The 20368-nt window shown below is 55.8% G+C and overlaps 1 protein-coding gene across 1 annotated transcript; it reads left to right on the forward strand.

Annotated features, from left to right (window-relative positions):
• Window positions 1-512: 512 nt before the first annotated feature.
• Window positions 513-4213, forward strand: LOC125434461 (leptin). The gene is made up of 3 exons (XM_048499873.1): window positions 513-535; window positions 1999-2140; window positions 2662-4213. The coding sequence occupies exons 2-3, from the start codon at window positions 2003-2005 to the stop codon at window positions 3022-3024; spliced, it is 501 nt and encodes a 166-aa protein (XP_048355830.1). The 5' UTR covers window positions 513-535; window positions 1999-2002; the 3' UTR covers window positions 3025-4213.
• The last annotated feature ends 16155 nt before the right edge of the window (window positions 4214-20368 follow it).

The raw sequence follows: 20368 nt of genomic DNA on the forward strand, positions 1-20368 counted from the left end.
GGTCACCTCGGGAGGGAGCGCGCTGGGATCTGGACCGGAAGCGGCACGGTTCTGGCTGGCCGGCCATCTGTCCAGGGTGCTCCGACTGAGTCTTCCTACAAAGCGGGGGGTTGGACTGGATGACCCCTGGGATCTCTACCAACTCTATGATTCGCTGTCCCCGAGTTTGAGGGCGGGAAACGCAGAGGACATTAATCCCCCCCCCCCACTCACACGGGGGGCACTTTCCCGGCGCCCCGCTGCTCCCCAAGTCCAAGGTCCTCCTGAGTCTCAGTTTCGGGGGCTCCTTCCGCACAGGCGGACCCTCCCCCCGCTTGGCTGCGGAGCGGTTCTGCGGAGGGCGGGGGCCGGCGGGCGGGGCGTGTCGGGGTGCTGCCCGGGCTTCCCCCCCCCCCCGAAGGGCGGGCCGGCCTCCCCTGCCGCAGCTCTGGCCCGCCCCTTGCGGAACCGCCTCCGGACCGGAGGAATAAAAGGGGGGCTGCCGTGATGGAGCCGCAGAGCCGCCCGCGAGGAGAGCAGCAGCCGTGGCCACAAGGTGAGCCAGGGGCCGTCCCCTCTCCCCCCCCCCCCCCAGAAAGACCGGGCCCGGGAGTCAGGGCAACCTCCGGAGCCCCCAGCCCACGCCCGGAGCGCGGCCGAGTTTCCTGCTGCTGGTGCCTCTGAACACGTGCAGAGAGCCAGGACGCAGCAGGGAGAGGGGGGGGGATGTCAGCTAGTCTGGACGCGTCTCAGCGCGAAAGCCCCCAAAGGCGGGCGGGGAGGCCTCGGCCAGTCCTGGAAGGGGCCCCCACCGCCCCCCTCTCTTCCTCTCAGACTTCATTCATTCATCCATTCATTCATTCATTTGGTCGGTCGAGCCTTCACCCCCCCTCCCCCCTGTTCCTCATTTGGTGCTCTTCCGAATCTCCCACCCGAAGGGGCCTCCGGGGAGGGGCAGGAGGCGGGGGGGGGGGTGCCAAGGCTGGGCGGAAGGTGGAACAGCGGCCACCACGCTTGGTGATGAGCTGCTATGGAGGAAGAGGCGGGATTGGGACCTACAGAGTGGGGGGGGCAGCTCTTGGAAAGGTCTGGAGGTGCTGCTGAGCGGCGGGGGGAGGAGCCGCTGAGTCACGACCCCCTTCTCATCGGGATGGCGAGGGATGTCGCGATCTCCCTGGGCGAGGCTCCCCCCCCAGACCCCAATACTTCAGCGTCACCAGCCAATCAGCCAGTCGCTTCCCCCCCCCCCCCCCAGCCAGTCAGGGCACCCTCCCCTGGACCTGCCCAGCGCACCCCCCCCCGCCGGCCCTCCTGCCCCCGGTGCCTGATGGCCCAGTCCCTCCAGCCAGACAAGGACCGCAAGTCCCCCCCCCCCATCCCCCAGTCTCGGAGCCCGTCTTGCCTTCCTGGGGGCGCGTCCCCTGCCCCCTCTCCCAAGCGCCCTAGCCCGCGGCTTCCGTCTCCTGTCGGAGGCAACTTCGAAGCAGTCCCCCTCCCCCCCCCCTCCCCAGTCATTTGCAGGCTCTGAAGCTGAGCGAGCCTTCAGCCCCCGCCCCCGCGCCGGTCCCCGCCCGCATCTCGAATGGCCGCAGCTTGAGCCACGAGGAAGCTCCGGGGTCCCCCAGGCTCCCCACACTCGCCAAAGCCCCCTGCCTGGGCACAGCCTCGCCCCACAGCAAGGGCCGGGCAAGGCGAGGGGGCGAGGGGCGTTCCTGCCCCATGCCCACCAGCTCAAAGTCCGGCCCCCGGGGAGAAAGTGCCCACCACTGGCCATGCAGGCCCCCGTCCAGCGGGCGAAGTCTGTGCCCTGTTGGCAGAATTCACTGGAGACGCTGGATTTGGAAAGGGGGTGGCGGGACTCGGGGCTGGCTCCAGGGTGCGGGGGGGGGGGTGGTGGCAGCAGTGCCCCAGATGCCTGCTGAAAGATGCCTGAGACGCAGCGACCCTCCTGCGGGCCCGGCCCCCCCCCCCCCCACCGGTTCTGCGGGCGACTGAGGAGGGCTCTCTTTGCCTGCGCAGGAAGATGGGCGACGCGGCGGGCCTCTCCTGGCGCGGCCTCGCGTGGCTCTGGGTGGCCGCCCTCTACAGCCAGCTGGTGGGCGCCGATCTCCGCTCGGACATCCAGGCCCTTTCGGAGGTCACCATCGCCCGCGTCCAACAGGTAAGGCGCCAGCAGGGCGGGACTAAGGGCGCCGTGACCTCCCCCCTCACATTTCTCTGGTCCTCCCCGCCCGCCCCCTGCGCCTGTGGCGGCGCCCCCACGTCCTGCAGAGGAGGAGCTCGACTGTGCTCCGGGAGCGCAGGGGGCCCGACCCCCCGTGTCAGGACAGCAGAGCAGGCTGCAGGTGAGCTGTCCGCAGGTACGGCCCTCGTGGGGCAGCCACAACCACTGGCCGGCCGGGCTCTCCAGAGGAGCTCCCCGCGACGGCCACGTCTCTTCTGCTGGGGGGCAGGGGTCTGTCGACGAAGCAGCACCCGCCCTCCCACCCCTCGAGCCACCTGCCTAAATCCCACCCGGGGGTTTCTGGGGCGGGGGGCCACCCTAGCGCTCGGTGCTCCAAAGCAGGATGGCAGGAGACTCGCGTGCGCCCCCTCTGCCCTTCCCCTAGCTGCTGCCCAGTGCAGTGCAGAGAGGCGGCACCACCCACCCGTCTCCTTGGTCCCTTCCCCCTCCCCCTGCAGTTCCCGGAGCTGCGCCTGCGGATCCGCGGCTTGGAGTTCATCCCGGAGCGGCTACCGGCGGCCAGACTCGGGGCCATCGACGGGGCCCTGGAGCGCTTCCAGCAGGTGCTGGGCGCGCTGCTGCAACAGGAGCCGGCGGCTCAGGTGTCCAACGACGTGGAGAACCTGCGCAGCCTCTGGCAGCGGCTGGCCGCCCACCTGGGCTGCCCCCTCCACACGCCGCCCTCCTCGCAGGCCGACCTGGGCCAGCTGCGGGCCCGCCTCGACGACTCCGCCTTCACCGTCGTCTCCGTCACCTTCGACCGGCTGCGCGAACTCCTGCGCTTCATCCGAGGCCACGTCGACCAAGTCCGGAGCTGCTAGCGGAGGGCCCAGAGCGCCCCCCACCCCCCCCCCCGCGCCAGAGCCTCCCCTGCACAAGGACCGACACCCCCCCCCCCCAGCTGCCATCCGGATTTAACTGAGCCCAGCACGCCCAGGCAGACTTGCAGGGGGGAGCCCGGAGTGGTGTGGAGTCCCCGGAGACTGTGGAACCGTCTTGTGCAGGGAGGGGCGGGGGGGGGGACATTGACTCAAGGCCTTCTGGTCTACCGCGAGGAGTGCGGGGCTCCCCCGAAGCCCCCAGATTTCCCAAGCGCACCCCGCTGTCCTCGTCCCTCTGGCCGGGCTTCGGGGGGGGGGGGGGCGGCGGCGACCGCCGGCACGTGCCCTGCCCCTTAAGGAGGTCCGGGGCTGGAGGGGCGTCAGTGGCGGCAGGTGTGCCCAGGTGGTCGCCCTTTACAGCCACCACGGCCGGCAATAACAATCCTCCCCCCCCCGCGCCCGTGATGGGGGGGGGGGCTCCTAAACTGTCCTCCTCCGCGCTTCTTCCGGTGCGGGGCAGACCCGAAGAGCCCCAGGCAAGGACGGAGAGGCGCCCGGTCCCCGCCCTCTCTTGCGCTGCAGCGGCGCCATGGAAGGGCCAGCCGGTCGGGCGCTCTCAGCCTCGCCTACCTCACAGGGAGGGTTGTAGTGAAGATCAGTCGGAAGGGAGGGGAATGACGTGAGCCGCTGGCTGTGCGTCCCCACTGGGGAGAAAGGAAGGCGGCGCGCAACCGACGCGACTCGAACAAACCTCCCAGCTGCTGGGGCGGCGGCGTGGGGGGGGGGATTGTTCACGAGTGGGAATCCCCCCCCAAAGTACATCGGAGGCCGCCCAGTAGGGCCCCAGCAACTCTCGGGGGGAGGGTCTAGCCCCCGACTCCGCGGCCCCGCCTTCCTTTGCCAGACCACCCCTCCCCCGCGGGGCGCAGGGAGGGCCGGGGCCCCCGAGCCACGCCTGCCAACAGCGCGCCCTCTCCGGAAGAGCCCCCCCCCCCGCAGAAGGCGGGCAAGAGGGGGGGCGTCGCTTGGTCGGTTTCTACGGAGCTGCTCAGAACTTTCCGGGGGGGGGGGGTTCACCTGGACCCAGCATCCGTGTCCTGCCTTCATGATGGCACCTGAAAGACAGAAATGCAGCGTCTATTTTTATTAATTTTTACAGTCCGGTGAATAAAGGTGAACGTTGTTGTTAGGCGCGTCTGGTTTCTCTGGCCTGAGCCGTGGGGGGGGGGGGGGGGGGGAAAAGTCCCCCTTCTGCTCGGGTGCCCGAAAGTGGCAGATCATCCCCACCCCCCCCCCCCTGCCGCTCTCCTTCCTTCCCTGCCTGGGATGGAACTGGGGGTGGGGGCGGGGCTGCGGCGAGGAAGGGGACAGATTGATGGAGGAGAAGTCGATCTCTGGCTACCAATCTTGCTCCTCCTTGACCTGAGACTGCAAATGCCTTAGCAGACCAGGTGATGGGGGGGGGGGGAGCAGCAGCTGCAGCAGCCCATTGCTTTCACCTCCTGCCTGTGAGCTCCCAAAGGCACCTGGTGGGCCACTGTGAGTAGCAGAGAGCTGGACTAGATGGACTCTGGTCTGATCCAGCTGGCTTGTTCTTATGTTCTTAAGGCCATTGCTTTCACCTCCTGCCTGTGAGCTCCCAAAGGCACCTGGTGGGCCACTGCGAGGAGCAGAGAGCTGGACTAGATGGACTCTGGTCTGATCCAGCAGGCTAGTTCTTATGTTCTTAAGGCCATTGCTTTCACCTCCTGCCTGTTTAATTTAAAAGGCACCTGGTGGGCCACTGCGAGTAGCAGAGAGCTGGACTAGTGGACTCTGGTCTGATCCAGCAGGCTAGTTCTTATGTTCTTAAGGCCATTGCTTTCACCTCCTGCCTGTGAGCTCCCAAAGGCACCTGGGGGGCCACTGCGAGTAGCAGAGAGCTGGACTAGATGGACTCTGGTCTGATCCAGCAGGCTAGTTCTTATGTTCTTAAGGCCATTGCTTTCACCTCCTGCCTGTGAGCTCCCAAAGGCACCTGGTGGGCCACTGCGAGGAGCAGAGAGCTGGACTAGATGGACTCTGGTCTGATCCAGCAGGCTAGTTCTTATGTTCTTAAGGCCATTGCTTTCACCTCCTGCCTGTGAGCTCCCAAAGGCACCTGGGGGGCCACTGCGAGGAGCAGAGAGCTGGACTAGATGGACTCTGGTCTGATCCAGCAGGCTAGTTCTTATGTTCTTAAGGTGCCCGTCCGCGAAGCAGTCTTCGGGCTGGGGCGCCGCCGGACACTAGCAGAGCGCGGGGGGGGGGGGCAGGCGTCCCGGAGAGGGGCCGGCGGAAGGTCTGGGTGGGCGGGGCTGTGGCGCTATGGCGGGGCGGGGGGCGGCCAGCAAGAGCAACGGCTCTACCCTCGAGGCGTGGCCATGCCGGGCCCCACTCGGTCCCCAGGAAATCCAGGAAGGGCTTGTGGCTGGCGACACGTGGGGGGGGGGGGGGGAAGATCGAAGAAGGGCTCGCAGGTAGGCAGACAGAGTTCCACCGGGCCGGGCACAGACCGGCTTCCTGCATCCTCTACTGAAGGGGGCGGGAATCCCCGACCGGCCGCCCCTTGGAGAGGTGACTGCGAAGGAGGGCTGCCCCCCCCCAAGTCGTCAGAGCCGACGCCCACCGGACTGCCCCGGCGTGGGCAACGCTGTGGGGGCGGCTTCTTCGGAAGGAGCCCCCCTCGTCCTGGGCCGAGATGCTTCCCCACGGCCGGGCGGCCTCGAACCCTGCACGAGCGGGCGGGGGGGGGGGGCGGTGCCCGGGAGAGGGTGCAGGAGGGTCGGTCGAGGGCATGGGGGCGGGGGCTCTGCCAAGAGTCACGTGTCTCCAGGGGGCTTCTGCAGGACTCCCGGCGGCCTCCAGTTCAGAGCAGATGCGGGCAAAGCGTTTGGCTCCGGGAAGAAGAAGAAGAAGAAGAAGAAGAAGAAGAAGAAGAAGAAGAAGAAGAAGAAGAAGAAGAAGAAGAAGAAGAAGAAGAAGAAGAAGAAGAAGAAGAAGAAGAAGAAGAAGAAGAAGAAGAAGAAGAAGAAGAAGACGTTGATTTATTGCAGTCATAAAACTTCGAATCTGCCAATACAAATTCCTGTGTAGAACAAACAGTTGGTTTTTGTGGGGAGATCTTATTCACATACAACAGGTGACTTAAAAACGGGGAAATAACCCATTAAAACGGGGAAATAATCCATTAAAACGGGGAAATAACCCATTAAAACTTTAAAACCAGTTTGTGTAAAACCAGTAACTATTCTCGAGGGCTCATTCCGCACAGGCAGAATAATGCCCTTTCAAACTGCTTCCAGTGCTCTTTGAAGCTGTGCGGAATGGCAAAATCCACTTGCAAACTGTTGTGAAAGTGGTTTGAAAACGCATTATTTCGCGTGTGCGGAAGGGGCCCTCGAGTACTATTAACATTTAGTAGTAAAGTATATGAGGAAAATTATTATGAAATTTATCCCTTTCGTACTAATATAACATAACCCAATAAAATGAAACTATCTCAGATTCAAATAAATGTCGCGGGTGGAGGGGGGGGCTGGGCCTCGACGCCCGCGGTAACCTCAGCTGCACTCCAGAAGCCCCCTCCCCTTCCAGCACCTGCGAGGCTTGGCAGCCCCCCAAAGGAAAAGGCGAGGGGATGTCCCCGCGTGGCGCCCCCCGCCCCGCCTCCCTCTTGCCGGTGCTGACTTGGCGGGTTGCGGGAGGGGAGGGGAGGGAGGGGAGGGGAGGGGGGCGGCGCAGCGAGCTGCCTGCGACGACGAGACGGCTTCTGTCTGCGCGCTTCCCGAAGGGCCCCCGGGCCTGGCGGAGGGCCATGGAGCTGCTCCCGCCCCGTGTCCTGCCGTAACCTCCGCTCCGGAGCAGGGCTCGAGGATGCGGCTCCTGTCAAGCGAGAGGCCGTGCGGGGACGGGGGAAGGGCGCCCTGCGGCGGCGGCGGCGGCGGCGGCTACAGTTTTGGGGGTGGGATTTCGCCAACTCCCCCTCCCCCTCGGCCTCCGTAGAGCACTCAGCCCCTCCTGTACGTCATGGTCTCATGGGACCCCCGGCCCTTCTGCAGCCGGCACGTGCCTTCCTTCCAGCCAGAGGGAGAGCTGAGCAACCCCCCCCCCATTTCCCCTCCACCGCCCAATCCTGCTGGCTCAGCAACTGGCCGGAACAAGAAGGAGGAGAGTCCACTCCAATCCCCCCTTTCTCTCCTGTAGGGAGACTCAAAGGGGCTGACAAACCCCCACTCTCCACAAACACCTTGTGAGGTAGATGCGGCTGAGAAGGTCACGCAGCAGGTATGTGTTGGAGTGCACAACCAAATCTGGTTCCCCAGATAAGCCTCCACAGCTCAAGTGGCAGGACAGGGAAGCAAACCCGGCTCTCCAGATTAGAGTGCACCTGCTCTTAACCACTACACAGACTGAAACTGGCCCTCCCCAGCCACCCCCTCACAAGCCGGGGAGGGGGGTCCAGGAGAAAGAGGGAGGGGCTTGGCGGCAGGGCCGGGTCCTGTGGTTGGGGGAGGCTGTGCCCCCCCCCCCCCCCCGCTGCCTCTTTGCAGCAAAGGGGGAGTTCCGGACTGTGGGGAAAGAGGTCTTCCAATTGTTGAAGGAAACTCAGGCGACGAATAACTTTTGGGGGAGGCTGCTGAACGTCTGGCAAGCACTAGATCTTAGGTGTCAAACTCGCGGCCCTCCAGATGTTATGGACTACAGTTCCCATCATCCCCTGCCAACATTATGATGGCATGGGGATGATGGGAACTGTAGTCCATAACATCTAGAGGGCCGCAAGTTTGACACCTGTGCACTAGATGTTGCCAAACCCTCCGCTGGAGGAGAACTGGACTCCTGCAGGCAGCCCCTGTCCCTTTGCCCAGCCCCCACACACACACACACCTTTGGGCTGGGTGGAAACAAACCAGGGCAACCATTTTGCTCCTCAGTCAGTGCTTCCGAGATGCAATAGAAACAAGCGGGGAGAGAAAGAGTTCCCGGAAAGTTCAACTTACGGGGAGAGTTCCTGGTGGGCTGCAGCCAGCGGTGGGATTCAGCCGGTTCGCACCACTTCGGCAGAACCGGTTGTTAAACTATCTGAATGCCAGCACTGGTTGCAGGAATGCAGAGTGGCAGCAGCTGGGAGCAGGCTGAGCTCAGCACTGGCGGGGCTGGCAAATCTGCCAGGTCTGCTTGGCTGGCACTTGGCTCACTGGCCGCCTCCTCCTGGGCCTGGGCCAGCCAGGGTTGAGCCAGGAGCGAAAGAGGTTCTCTCAGGGCAGGAGGAGGTGCCCACGGAGCCACGAAGACCCAGGGGTTCTAAAAATGGCTGAGGACCAAAACACTCTCTCTCTCTCTCTCTCTCTCTCTCTCTCTCTCTCTCTCTCTCTCTCTCACACACACACACACACACACACACACACGACCTGCAGTGCAGTTTCAACCAGTTTGCCCTGGTCTCCAGACACCTGGCCAATTTGTCTGAGATGGCACCTGGCTGGCTGCTCGCCCATCAACAGATACAGCTGGATGTCATCTGCATATTGATGTCTGGACTAGCTGGGCAAGGGGACCCCACCTACCAGCGGGTATCTTGGTGAGACCCTCCCCACCGACACCCCTTCCATCCACACTCTTGGAGAGCTGAGCCCAGCCACTAAATGACTGTCCCCCGTGAGCCAACACAGGTGAGGCAGTGGCAGGTCAGTAGATACCTGAGAGTGTCCAATGCTGCAGAGAGATCCTCCAGCAGCAGCAGCAGCAGCAGCAGCAGCAGCAGCAGCGGCTGCCCTCGACCCAGTTGTCCACAGAGATGGTCTGTGAGGGCGACCAGCAAGGTCTCCATCTCACAGACAGTCTGGAAGCTGGACCCAGAGCCGAAGTGTCCTCCAAGAAGAGCCCGGAGTGGTCCTGCTGCCGGTCAGTCTCTCAACGACTGTACCCAGGAACGGAGGGCTAGAAGACCCCGGGCGGTGGGGGGGGGGTGGATGGGAGTGTCCAGGGCATCCGGGTGTCTGTCTGAGGCTGGCTTCACCCCCACTGCTGCCCCCAGTCTCCCCAGGAAGACCACTGACCTCAAGGGCAGATTGACGAGTGGAAATCATGCTCCTTCATCTCCATGCACACAGGGCAAATGGCCGCCCCACACAGCCTGGTGGTGGGCATCTGGTCACCATGGGGGCTGCTGAGGGAGTCGCCCCCTTCCCGCTGGCTCCTTCCTTCCTGCCAACCTTCCCCTCCTTCTTGGCATTCCTTTTAATGTAGCATGTCCAGAACGTGGGTCTGAAGTGGCACAGAGATGCCCACACTGAAAGGAAGAGAAAGAAAATGCCCCACTGCGCACTCTCAGCACAGCAACGGGCGGAGGAGCAAAGGGTATGAAAGAGAGGTGTGAATCCCCTCACCTAAGGCTGGCAGGCAGGCACGCAGGCACGCAGGCACGCAGGCACGCAGGCACGCAGGCACGCAGGCACGCAGGCACGCAGGCTCTGTAGTTGCAATGGCTTCTTCCGAGGTCCCGGGGTCCTCAGGGTTCACAAGACCTTGGGGCCTCTGCCCAGACAGGACATCCAGTCCCTGGCAATGGCTGCTTCCAGAAGACCCCGCGAGAGCTCTGCCTGCCCCGATGGAATCAGCAGCACCAGAGAGAGACCCTCCCCATCCTCCCAGGGAGTTTTATACCACTCACTGCTCTTCCCCCTCCCACTGGCCAGGTCAGGTCAGGTCAAGGAACACTTCCTTGAAGTCTCCAGGAAAATGTACTCGTCCGGGGTTTCAACCTGCAATACTTGCATAACTGCTAGACTCCACCTTTTGACCCAGGGTGTGTGTGTGTGTGTGTGTGTGTGTGTGTGTGTGTGTGTGTGTGTGTGTGTGTGTGTGTGTGTGTGTGTGTGTGTGTGTGTGTGTGGTCTGTCATGTGTGCATTTCCAAAGGCTTCCTGGGTGAGGCTGAGAGCATCCGATCCCTCCTCCCCACCTGCACTCTGCCAAGAGGGAGGCCAAACCCCAGGTGAAGGTTTGGCTCAGTTCAAACCTCTGAGGAAAAATGAACTTCTCCCCACACGGGGGTGGGGGGGGGCAAGATCCCCACCCCGCATAGCGCGCAGCCAGTGAGGGCACAGAGAGAATATTGGCTTCTGGAGAAGAACATGGGAGAGGGTGAAGAGCAGGAAGGGCCTCGCAGGAACCAAGTGGGAATGCGGGGGGGGGGGGACACAAAAATGGAGCCCCTCTCCCCTTTCCGTTAGGCTCTGGAGTGGGAGGCAGGAGGGGCCTGTCTTGGGAGACTTCAACAGTCTCCAGTGGCCTTGTGGCCGTGGATGGGCCAAAACAGGAGAGGGACAGAGAGAGACAGGATTGTTGTCTTCAGAGTCCAGACAGACAGAGGCGTGGGGTGAAAAAAACCCTTTGCTAAGAAGCTGTACTTTGAGCTGGTCAGCTGAGAAGAAGAAGGAGAGAAGAGTTTGGATTTATATCCCCCCTTTCTCTCCTGCAGGAGATCTCCTTGCCCTTCCCCCCTCACAACAAACACCCTGTGAGGTAGGTGGGGCTGAGAGAGCTCCGAGAAGCTGTGACTAGCCCAAGGTCAGCCAGCTGGCGTGTGTGGGAGTGCACAGGCTAATCTGAATTCCCCAGATAAGCCTCCGCAACTCAGGCGGCAGAGCTGGGAATCAAACCCGGTTCCTCCAGATACACGAGCTCTTAACCTCCTACGCCACTGCTGCTACCTCAGTCTCGCCAGGCCCAAAGCTAAGCAGAGTGGGTCATGGGTAGCACTCGGAAGGGAGTCCAGGTCTCTAGGAAGAGGCAGGCAAGGGCAGACCACTTCCGAACGTCCCTTGCCCTATTCCCGGTGGCCCAGACGGCTGTCAAGAACGCTAGCAAAGAATGGGTCTGAGTAGTGAGGGGCAGACAATTCACTTCCTTCCAGAGATAAGAATTGTCTGCCCCTGATCAGCACGGGAGGGGTGTGTCTGTCCCATTTTGTTCTGTACTTGTGAATGGACTCAGGCTTATTTATTTATTTTATTATTTGATTTAATATACCGCCCTATCCCCAAAGGGCTCAGGGCGGTGAACAATAAAATATCACATATAAAAAACATACATATAAGTTAAAAACAATCGAAAGCAATGTCCCACAAAGCCCATATGCAACCCTCCCAGGAGCAAAATAGTGGGTCCCGATGTTAGTGGGGACCCCTGTAGAGCAGGGGTGGCCGGGGGCAGGGGCATCCTCAGCGGCTGGTCTCTCCAAAGGCCCGGTGGAACAACTCGGTCTTACAGGCCCTGCGGAACTCTCCAAGGTCCCGCAGGGCCCGGACAGCAGGTGGTAGAGTGTTCCACCAGGCAGGGGCCAGAGCCGTAAAGGCCCTGGCCCGAGTGGAGGCCAGCCGCATCATGGAGGGGCCAGGGACCTCCAGTAAATTGGCCTCTGCTGAACGCAGAGGTCGACCCTTATAGGGTTGTTATCTCAGTATAGATGTCCTCGAGCATTTCCCGAGGTACCCAGTTCACTGTAGAGTGCAGGAGAGGGTTTCTCTCTGGCCTCCTGCCTCCCATGCGCCTTCCTCCGAACGTGACTGGTGACGGTGCACAGAGGTGGGGGAGGCTGAGGCCCAGAGGGGGAGATGACGTCAGCAGACAGCCCCCACCCCGGGTCAAAGCAGGACAGGAGCGTGCCTGTGTCAGCCCAGCCCTTCCCGAGGATTGCGGGGAGCCTGTCAGGACAGCGCAGCAGGAATGAAGGGAAGCTGCAGGAGACATCCAGGGGGCCTGGGGGCTGCCTCACCCCTGCTGCCTGCCCTCCCGGGGGAGAGCACCTGGCGTGGGTGGGAGCCAAGCCGTCCCAGGGCCTGTGCCAAAGCGGCAGCCCCGGAGGAGAGGGGGGAGGGGGGACACGGAGTTACCCACAGGCCTCGCACACACACACACATCCCGCACACACACACACAGCATCTCCGGCACTCCTGCCCCCACCCCCACCCCCGGCTCCCTCTGTGGCAATCTTTCCCCCACCCTCAACTCATAGCATCACAGAATCAGAGAGTTGGAAGAGACCCCCAAGGGCCATCCAGTCCAACCCTCTGCAAGGCAGGAACACACCATCAAAGCACTCCCGACATATGATCATCCGGCCTCTCTTTAAAAACCTCCAAAGAAGGAGACTCCACCACACTCTGAGGCAGCAAATTCCACTATGGAAGAGCCCTGAAAGAAAGTTCTTCCTAATGTTTTGGTGGAATCTCTTTTCCTGCACCTGGAATCCATGACTGCTGGTCCTAGTCTCTGGAGCGGCAGAAAACAAGCTTGCTCCCTCACCAACATGACATCCCTTCAGATATTTAAACATGGCTATCATGTTCCTCCTTACACTTCTGTTCACCAAACTAAACATACCCGACTCCCTAAGTCTCTCCTTGTAGGGCATGAACCCCAAATTGTTTTTTCCATTTTGGTTGCCCTCCTCTGGACCTGTTCTAGCTTGTCAATATCCTTCTTAAATTGTAGTGTCTAGAACCAAACACAGTACTCTAGGTGGGGTCAGGCCAATGCAGAGTAGAACGGCACAATTACTTCCCTTGATCTTGACACTATACTCTTATGGCTTTCTTGGCTGCCATATCTTGGCTGCTGCTCCGCCCACTCAGGCAGAGGCTCTCCCAGAGTGCTCTCTGTTTTTTCAATCATTCACCTGTGCAATGTATGGGTTAAAATGTTGGACTAGAGTCTGGAAGAACCAGGCTCAAATCCTCACTCTGCCAGAGAACTTGATAGGTGATTTTGGGCTAATCGGTCTCTCTAACCCTAACCCACCTGATGGGGTGGCTGTCAGGAGGGTAAAATGGAAGAGAGGATGAGATGCCTCCGGTTCCCACTGGAGAGAAAGGCAGGATATGAAAAAAGTAAATAAATAGTACAAATAAATACAATACAAACTAGGGATCCTGGGAACAAGAGGACTTGCCTTAGCAGACCAGGTGCTCGGGAACAGCAGCAGCCGCAGCAGGCCCTTGCGTTCACCTCCTGCAGGTGAGCTCCCAAAGGCACCTGGTGGGCCACTGCGAGTAGCAGAGAGCTGGACTAGATGGACTCTGGTCTGATCCAGCTGGCTTGTTCTTATGTTCTTACGTTCCCAGAGCCCTCCGGGGGAGGGCGGTAAAAAAGTGGAACAAACAAACAAACAAATAAATAAATTATGTTCTGATGTGGGAGATCTGATTCTGATCTCTGCACGCAATGAAAATAAAGGGAAGTGCAATAAAACAGGGTAGCGAAACTAATTAAGGCAGAGCCAGTCTGAAGCCCGTGAAAACTGACCAGCATTGGTAGAGGTTTATAGTAGACCACCACAGGTTTAAAACAGTCTATAAATGTTTCTAAAACATGAGTCCTGTTGGGTTACCACTGATGGGCAAGTCCAAGACCCATTATGCAAGGAATGATTACCTTGGGCTCTTATCTGCACAGTGGGGCCATAGTGTGGTCTTCTCACATTTCTTTGTTTACACAAGAGGAGGAATTCACTCTTGCTCCACAGCTAGCTTGCTGAAGTCTCAATAGGTCTCTGCTTTTCCTGGTTCTCTTGACTCCACCCATCAAATCCCTCTTGAAGGCACAGATATCACCCTTTAAATTGCAATTATATTGATATACCTGTGATTGCAGTTGTATCGATATTGTAGCCCCTTTCCCATAAATGACCCCCCAAAAGAAAGAGACAGCCAGAAAGTTCTTCCTAATGTTTAGCTGGAATCTCTTTTCCTGCACCTTGAATCCATGACTCCTGGTCCTGGTATCTGAGGCAGCAGAAAACAAACTTGCAAAGGTGATATTTAAATCATACAGAGAATTTGTTTGAAGGTCTCTGCAGAGAAAGCCCCTAGATAGGGGACAGTGAAGTCTCTGAGGGTGTGCATCATTTTATTAACAGAGTCAGGAGTGGGTTTCCAGGTGGAATACCCCAGAGCTTGCTCTGTGCAGCCCAGGGTGCATCCCTTTTGGTGAAAGGAGTTGGTTATTTAAGTATCTCTCAAGTTCTGTGAAGGAAACATTTTCCCTGTGAAAGAAGTTTAGTAGAAGGAAGTTTTGTTAAAACTGAGTCAGAGAACTGTCTCTAAACTATAACAGAACATCTGAAACAACTAAAGTGATTAGTAAAATATCCCTGCCAGAGAAAAAGAAAAGTTTAATTATTTCTGTAACTTATTTTCTTATAATTCCATAAATAAACACCTCATCTTTGTTTGCCTGTTAATAAGCCTCAGGAGTCATGCAAGGGGCCCCCAATCCAGTTTGGGAAGAGCAGTCAGTTTTAAAGGGAAAAGTAAAAATCCCCTCAGAGAGCTATCAGTCTACCCAAGAGGTAGCAGTTTAGAGTAAGGCTGACAGGAACTCCTGAATGGCCTTGGGTGTGCGCCTGCTCGGTCTGCGCTAGCAACCGTTACGGTCACCCTCCTCTGGACCCGTTCCAGCTTGTAAATATCTCTCTTGAAATGTGGTGCCCAGAACTGGACACAGTGAGGTCTGACCTGGAATTTTAGCAACTTTTAAAATGGTATCATATGATTTCAGTGTATTTTACCCAGTTTTATTGTTCTTGTAAGATTGTATTTCGTTGCATTTTGTGCGCAGCCTTGAACATGGCTGTAGAAAAGCGAGATATAAATACTTTTTAAATAAATCAATAAAGATATGGGTGACAGCTGGCATCTCGGTCTGTTGCAGAGTTTGGTTCCGGGGCGAGTTTGGTTCCTTTGGGTGACCCACTGTTGTCAGTAAAAAGCTGTTCTCAGTTGGGAAGTTCAATGAACACAAGGTCCTGCGTGCAGCTCTTCTGGAGGCCCCTCCCTTCAAGAGGTGGGTGTGGACAGAACGGAGCAGGTGCAGAGGAGAGCCAACCCCAAGAGGAAAGGCTGAGGGAATCGGGAAGGTTCCGTCTGGAGAAGAGGAGGTTTAGGGGGGGAAATGATTGCTCTCTTTACACGCTGAAGGGCATCAGAGAGGGCAGGGAGCTGTTCCTGCGGGCAGTAGAGGATAGGATGCGGAACAATGGGTATAAAAGCTCCTGACTGGATATTAGGATAAAAAAATTACTATAAGAGTTGTGCAACGGTGGAATTAAGAACATAAGAACATAAGAACAAGCCAGCTGGATCAGACCAAGGTCCATCTAGTCCAGCTCTCTGCTACTCGCAGTGGCCCACCAGGTGCCTTTGGGAGCTCACATGTAGGATGTGAACGCAATGGCCTTCTGCGGCTGTTGCTCCCGATCACCTGGTCTGTTAAGGCATTTGCAATCTCAGATCAAAGAGGATCAAGATTGGTAGCCATAAATCGACTTCTCCTCCATCAATCTGTCCAAGCCCCTTTTAAAGCTATAAAGGTTAGTGGCCATCACCACCTCCTGTGGCAGCATATTCCAAACACCAATCACACTTTGCGTGAAGAAGTGTTTCCTTTTATTAGTCCTAATTCTTCCCCCCAGCATTTTCAATGAATGTCCCCTGGTTCTAGTATTGTGAGAAAGAGAGAAAAATGTCTCTCTGTCAACATTTTCTACCCCATGCATAATTTTGTAGACTTCAATCATATCCCCCCTCAGCCGCCTCCTCTCCAAACTAAAGAGTCCCAAACGCTGCAGCCTCCCCTCATAGGGAAGGTGCTCCAGTCCCTCAATCATCCTTGTTGCCCTTCTCTGCACTTTTTCTATCTCCTCAATATCCTTTTTGAGATGCGGCGACCAGAACTGGACACAGTACTCCAAGTGCGGTCGCACCACTGCTTTATATAAGGGCATGACAATCTTTGCAGTTTTATTATCAATTCCTTTTCTAATGATCCCCAGCATAGAGCGCTCTTGTCTTTTTCACAGCTGCCATGCATTGAGTTGACATTCCCATGGAACTATCAACTAAGACTTAAATCCCTTTCCTGGTCTGTGACTGATAGCACTGACCCCGGTAGCGTGTATGTGAAGCTTGGATTTTTTGCCCCTATGTGCATCATCACTTTTACATTTTAAGGCTACTGAACTGCATTTGCCATTTCTGAGCCCACTCATCTAATTTATCAAGGTCCGCTTTGGAGCTCTTACAACTCTTTGTGGTTCTCACTCACCTCTACATAATTTGTATCATCTGCAAACTTGGCCACCACGCTACCCAATTCCCTACTTCCAGGTCATTTATGAATAGGTTAAAGAGCACTGGTCCCAAACGGATCCTTGGGGACACCACCTCTACATCTCTCCATTGTGAGAACTTCCCATTTACACCCACTCTTTGTTTCCTGTTTCTCAACCAGTTTTAATCCATAGGAGGACTTCCCTCTTATTCCTTCATTGCTGAGTTTTCAACAGTCTCTGGTGAGGAACTTCTTGTCAAAAGCCTTTTGAAATCCAAGTAGACAATGTCCACCGTTCACCCTCTGTCCACATGCCTGTTTACACCCTCAAAGAACTCTAGTAAGTTTGTAAGACAGGATTTGCTTCTGCAAAAGCCATGCTGACTCTTTCTCAGCAGGTCTTGCTTTTCTACATGTTTTATAATTTTATCTTTAATGATAGATTCTACTAATTTACCAGGAACAGATGTCAAACTGACTGGCCTGTAATTTCCCGGGTCCCCCCTAGATCCTTTCTTAAAGATTTGTGTGACATTGGCCATCTTCCAGTCTTCAGGGATGGAGCCTGATTTCAGGGATAAGTTGCATATTAAAGTGAGAAGATCAGCAATTTCATGCTTGAGCTCCTTAAGAACTCTTGGGTGAATGCAATCTGGGCCACTGTAGGTGGTAACAGTTAGTTGATCAATGGCTGCCAGAACTTCTTCCTTTGCTACCACTATCTTCGCTTTTAGTTCCTCGATTCTCGCCTCCCTAAGAAGCTTGGTTCAGGTGCAGGAATGTTCCTCACCTCCTCTGGTGAAGACAGATGCAAAGCACTCATTCAGCTTCTGCAATCTCCCTGCCATCTTTTAGCACACCTTCTTTGTTCCTTTTGTCATCTAACGGCCTACCGCTTCCCTCTTTGCTGGCTTCCTGCTTTTGATGTACTTTGAAGAACTGTTTGTTGCTGGTCTCCTGGATGTTACCATAGCCATGCCGCTCCTCATAATCCTTTTTTGCCTCCTTTCTACAGCTAACTTGCTTCTTTTGCCACCATTTGTGTTCCCTTCTCATATTCTTTCATCAGCCAAACTGGACTTCCATTTTCTAGTAAAAGACATTTTTCTTTTTCTGATAATTTCCTCAACCTCTCTTGTTAACCATGGTGGCTTTCTTTTTTGGACTGGGTGCTGCCTTTTTTCTAACCTTGTGGAACACATTCCAGCTGAGCTTTTATTACTGTGTTTTTAAATAACCTCCAAGCATCCTGGACAGTTTTGACTCTCTTGATTTTCCCTTTCAGCTTCCTGCGCACTATCCCTCATCTTTGGAGAAATTTCCTTTCTGAAGGCTAATGTAACTACATTAGTAGTTGCCACTTGTTCGTGATGCTGAGATACTGAATCTGACAGCATTGTGGTCGCTTGTTCCTCATCGGCTCAACAACACTGACTTCCTGCACCAGGTCCTGGGTCCCACATAGAATTAGGATCTAGGATCACTCTCCCCTGGTTGTTTCCACAACCAACTGCTCTAAGCCACAGTCATTTAGCATATCCAGGAATGCTCTCTCCTTACTATGACCTGAACATGCATTTTTCCAGTTTATATGGGGATAGTTAAAATCACCCATTACCACTACATTTTTGTTTTTTTGGCCTCTCTAATTTTCTTTTTTCCATCTCAGAATCCCTCTTTGTGCACTTTGGTCAGGGGACGATAATATATTCCTAATATTAAACTGTCCTTCACACCTGGTATTGATATCCACAGTGATTCTGTAGGGAACCAGCTCCCCTTTGCATTGTCTATTTTATGTGATACTATGCTCTCTTTGATGTAAAGGGCAACTCCACCCCAATGCTCTGTCAAATCCTTCCTATAGAGCCTGTAGCCTGGTATAACAGCATCCCACTGGTTCTCCTCATTCCACCACAGTTCCCAATGCCCACTATATCAAAGTCCTCCTTCAAAACTCTGTACTCTAGCTCCCCATTTTAGGTCGAATCGCTTCTACTATTAGCATAGAGACACCTGTATACCCTGCTCTCTGTCCTTAACCTGATTTATGGTGTTTTAATTTCAAGTCTTTGTAGACACTATTCCTTGTCACATGCACATTGCTATGTTCTTTGTATGTGGTTGATTTAGAAGAACCTCCTCTCTGTCTGCATCCCCATAGATACTGTATTCAACCGAAGTCACCTCAGCTCCTGTCGGCTTTCCCCAGGAATCAGTTTAAAAGCTGTTCTGCCACCTTTTTTAATGTTGGAGCCAGCAGCCTGGTTCCTCTTCTTGGTTCAGATGAAGCCCTCCCTGTTTGTACAGGCCTGCTCTTGTCCCAAAAGGTTCCCAGTTCCTGACAAATCTGGAAACCCTCTTGCCTTACACCACCTTCATCCACGACATTGAGACCCTGTATCTCCGGGCTTTGCTCTAGCTCACTCTAAGGGCTGTGGAACGGTAGCATTTCTGGAGAATGCCACCTTGGAGGTCCTGGACTTCTACCTGTTTCCTAGCAGCCTAAATTTAGCTTCCAGAACCTCCTCCCACATTTCCAATGTCGCTGGTGCCAATCAGGACCACAACTGCTGATTCCAGCACCCTCAGCACTGTCTAAAAGCCTATCTAGACGTAAGCGTGACATCCGCAACCTCTCGCACTCAGGCAGGCAAGTCACCATGTCATCAGCTCACAAACCCAACTCTCTACATTTCTAATGATCAAATCACCCACTACAAGGAGCTCCCCCCACTTCCCCGAGGGGTATCCTCAGTGCGAGAGGATAGCTGATCACCAGTTAAGGAAGGGATCCCATCTAAGGGAGCATCTTCCCCACCTCAGACTGGCACCTCCATCCCCAAGGCCTTCATTCTCCACATCTGAAGAGATGTCACCTTTGGGAGTGGGACCTGCCAGCCAGGGTCCCTGAAAGCCTTGTTTGTTGCCCTCTGCCTCTTTTCAGCTTCTCCAGGTCTGCCACCTTGGCTTCAAGAGAACGGACACGCTCCTGGAGTGCCAGGAGCTCATTGCAGCTGAGGGCACACCCACCTAATTTCTGTCCCAGTGGCAGATAGTCATACATGTGACACCTCAGGAGCAAAACACTGGAAAGCCCCCATCCCCTGCTGGCTTTCTGCCTCATATCTGATTTGTTTAGATATTTAGATATTAAGCTTTTAGTCACTGCTCCTGGAGCTATCTGCACGTACTATCTGTCAAATATGTCCTTATTAATTTGGGGTAAAAAACAAAAAAATTAAGAGATTCTCCAGAGACTGGAATCTGTGAGACTGAATTAAAAGCTCCTTTCACCTCTCAGGACAAAAAAGCCCCACCTCTTAGGACACAAAGAGGAACAAGAGAAGTGAACTCTGTTAACTCCCTGTTAAGCCCCCCACCTTCCAGATTCAGCAGCCTTACAAAGGAGAAAAAAAGAGATAACCCCTCTGTTAAAAAAATAACACTGTTTTAAAAAGTTGTGGCTTTGAGAAAAGTCTCCTCCAAAATGAACACCAAAGCAGGTCACTCTGCTGCTTTCCTGAAACGTCCAAGTCTCTTTCTGCTGCTACTCACTCTTTAGTGCTGATTCCAGAGACCTGAACTAAAAGCCCCACCTCTCAGGACAAAAGCCCCACCTCTAGGACAAAGAGGAACAAGAGATGAACTCTGTTAACCCCTGTTAAGCCCCACCTTCCAGATTCAGCAGCCTTGCAAGGAGAAAAAGAGATAACCCCTGTTAAAATAACACTGTTTTAAAAGCTGTGGCTTTGAGAAAAGCCCTCCAAAATGAACACCAGCAGGTCACTCTGCTCTTCCTGGCCAAGTCTCTTCTGCTGCTACTCCTGGGGACTGCCTGGGGAGGTGGTGAGCTCAGTCTTTAACCAGTGGCTGGACAAACACTGGTCTGGGATGCTCTGGTGGCAAACCTATGGCACTCCAGATGTTCATGGACTACAATTCCCATCAGCCCCTGCCAGCATAGCTAATTGGCCATGCTGGCAGGGGCTGATGGGAATTGTAGTTCATGAACATCTGGAGTGCCATAGGTTTGCCACCACTACTAGGCTGATCCTGCATTGAGCAGGGGGTTGGACTAGATGATCTCTATGTGCACTTCTAAGGACTTCTATGTGCATCTCTATGGACTACAATTCCCATCAGCCCCTGCCAGCATGACTACAATTCCCATCAGCCCCTGCCAGCATGGACTTCTATGTGCATCTCTA

This window comes from Sphaerodactylus townsendi, linkage group LG06 (assembly GCF_021028975.2).
Source record: "Sphaerodactylus townsendi isolate TG3544 linkage group LG06, MPM_Stown_v2.3, whole genome shotgun sequence".
Taxonomy (NCBI): domain Eukaryota; kingdom Metazoa; phylum Chordata; class Lepidosauria; order Squamata; family Sphaerodactylidae; genus Sphaerodactylus; species Sphaerodactylus townsendi.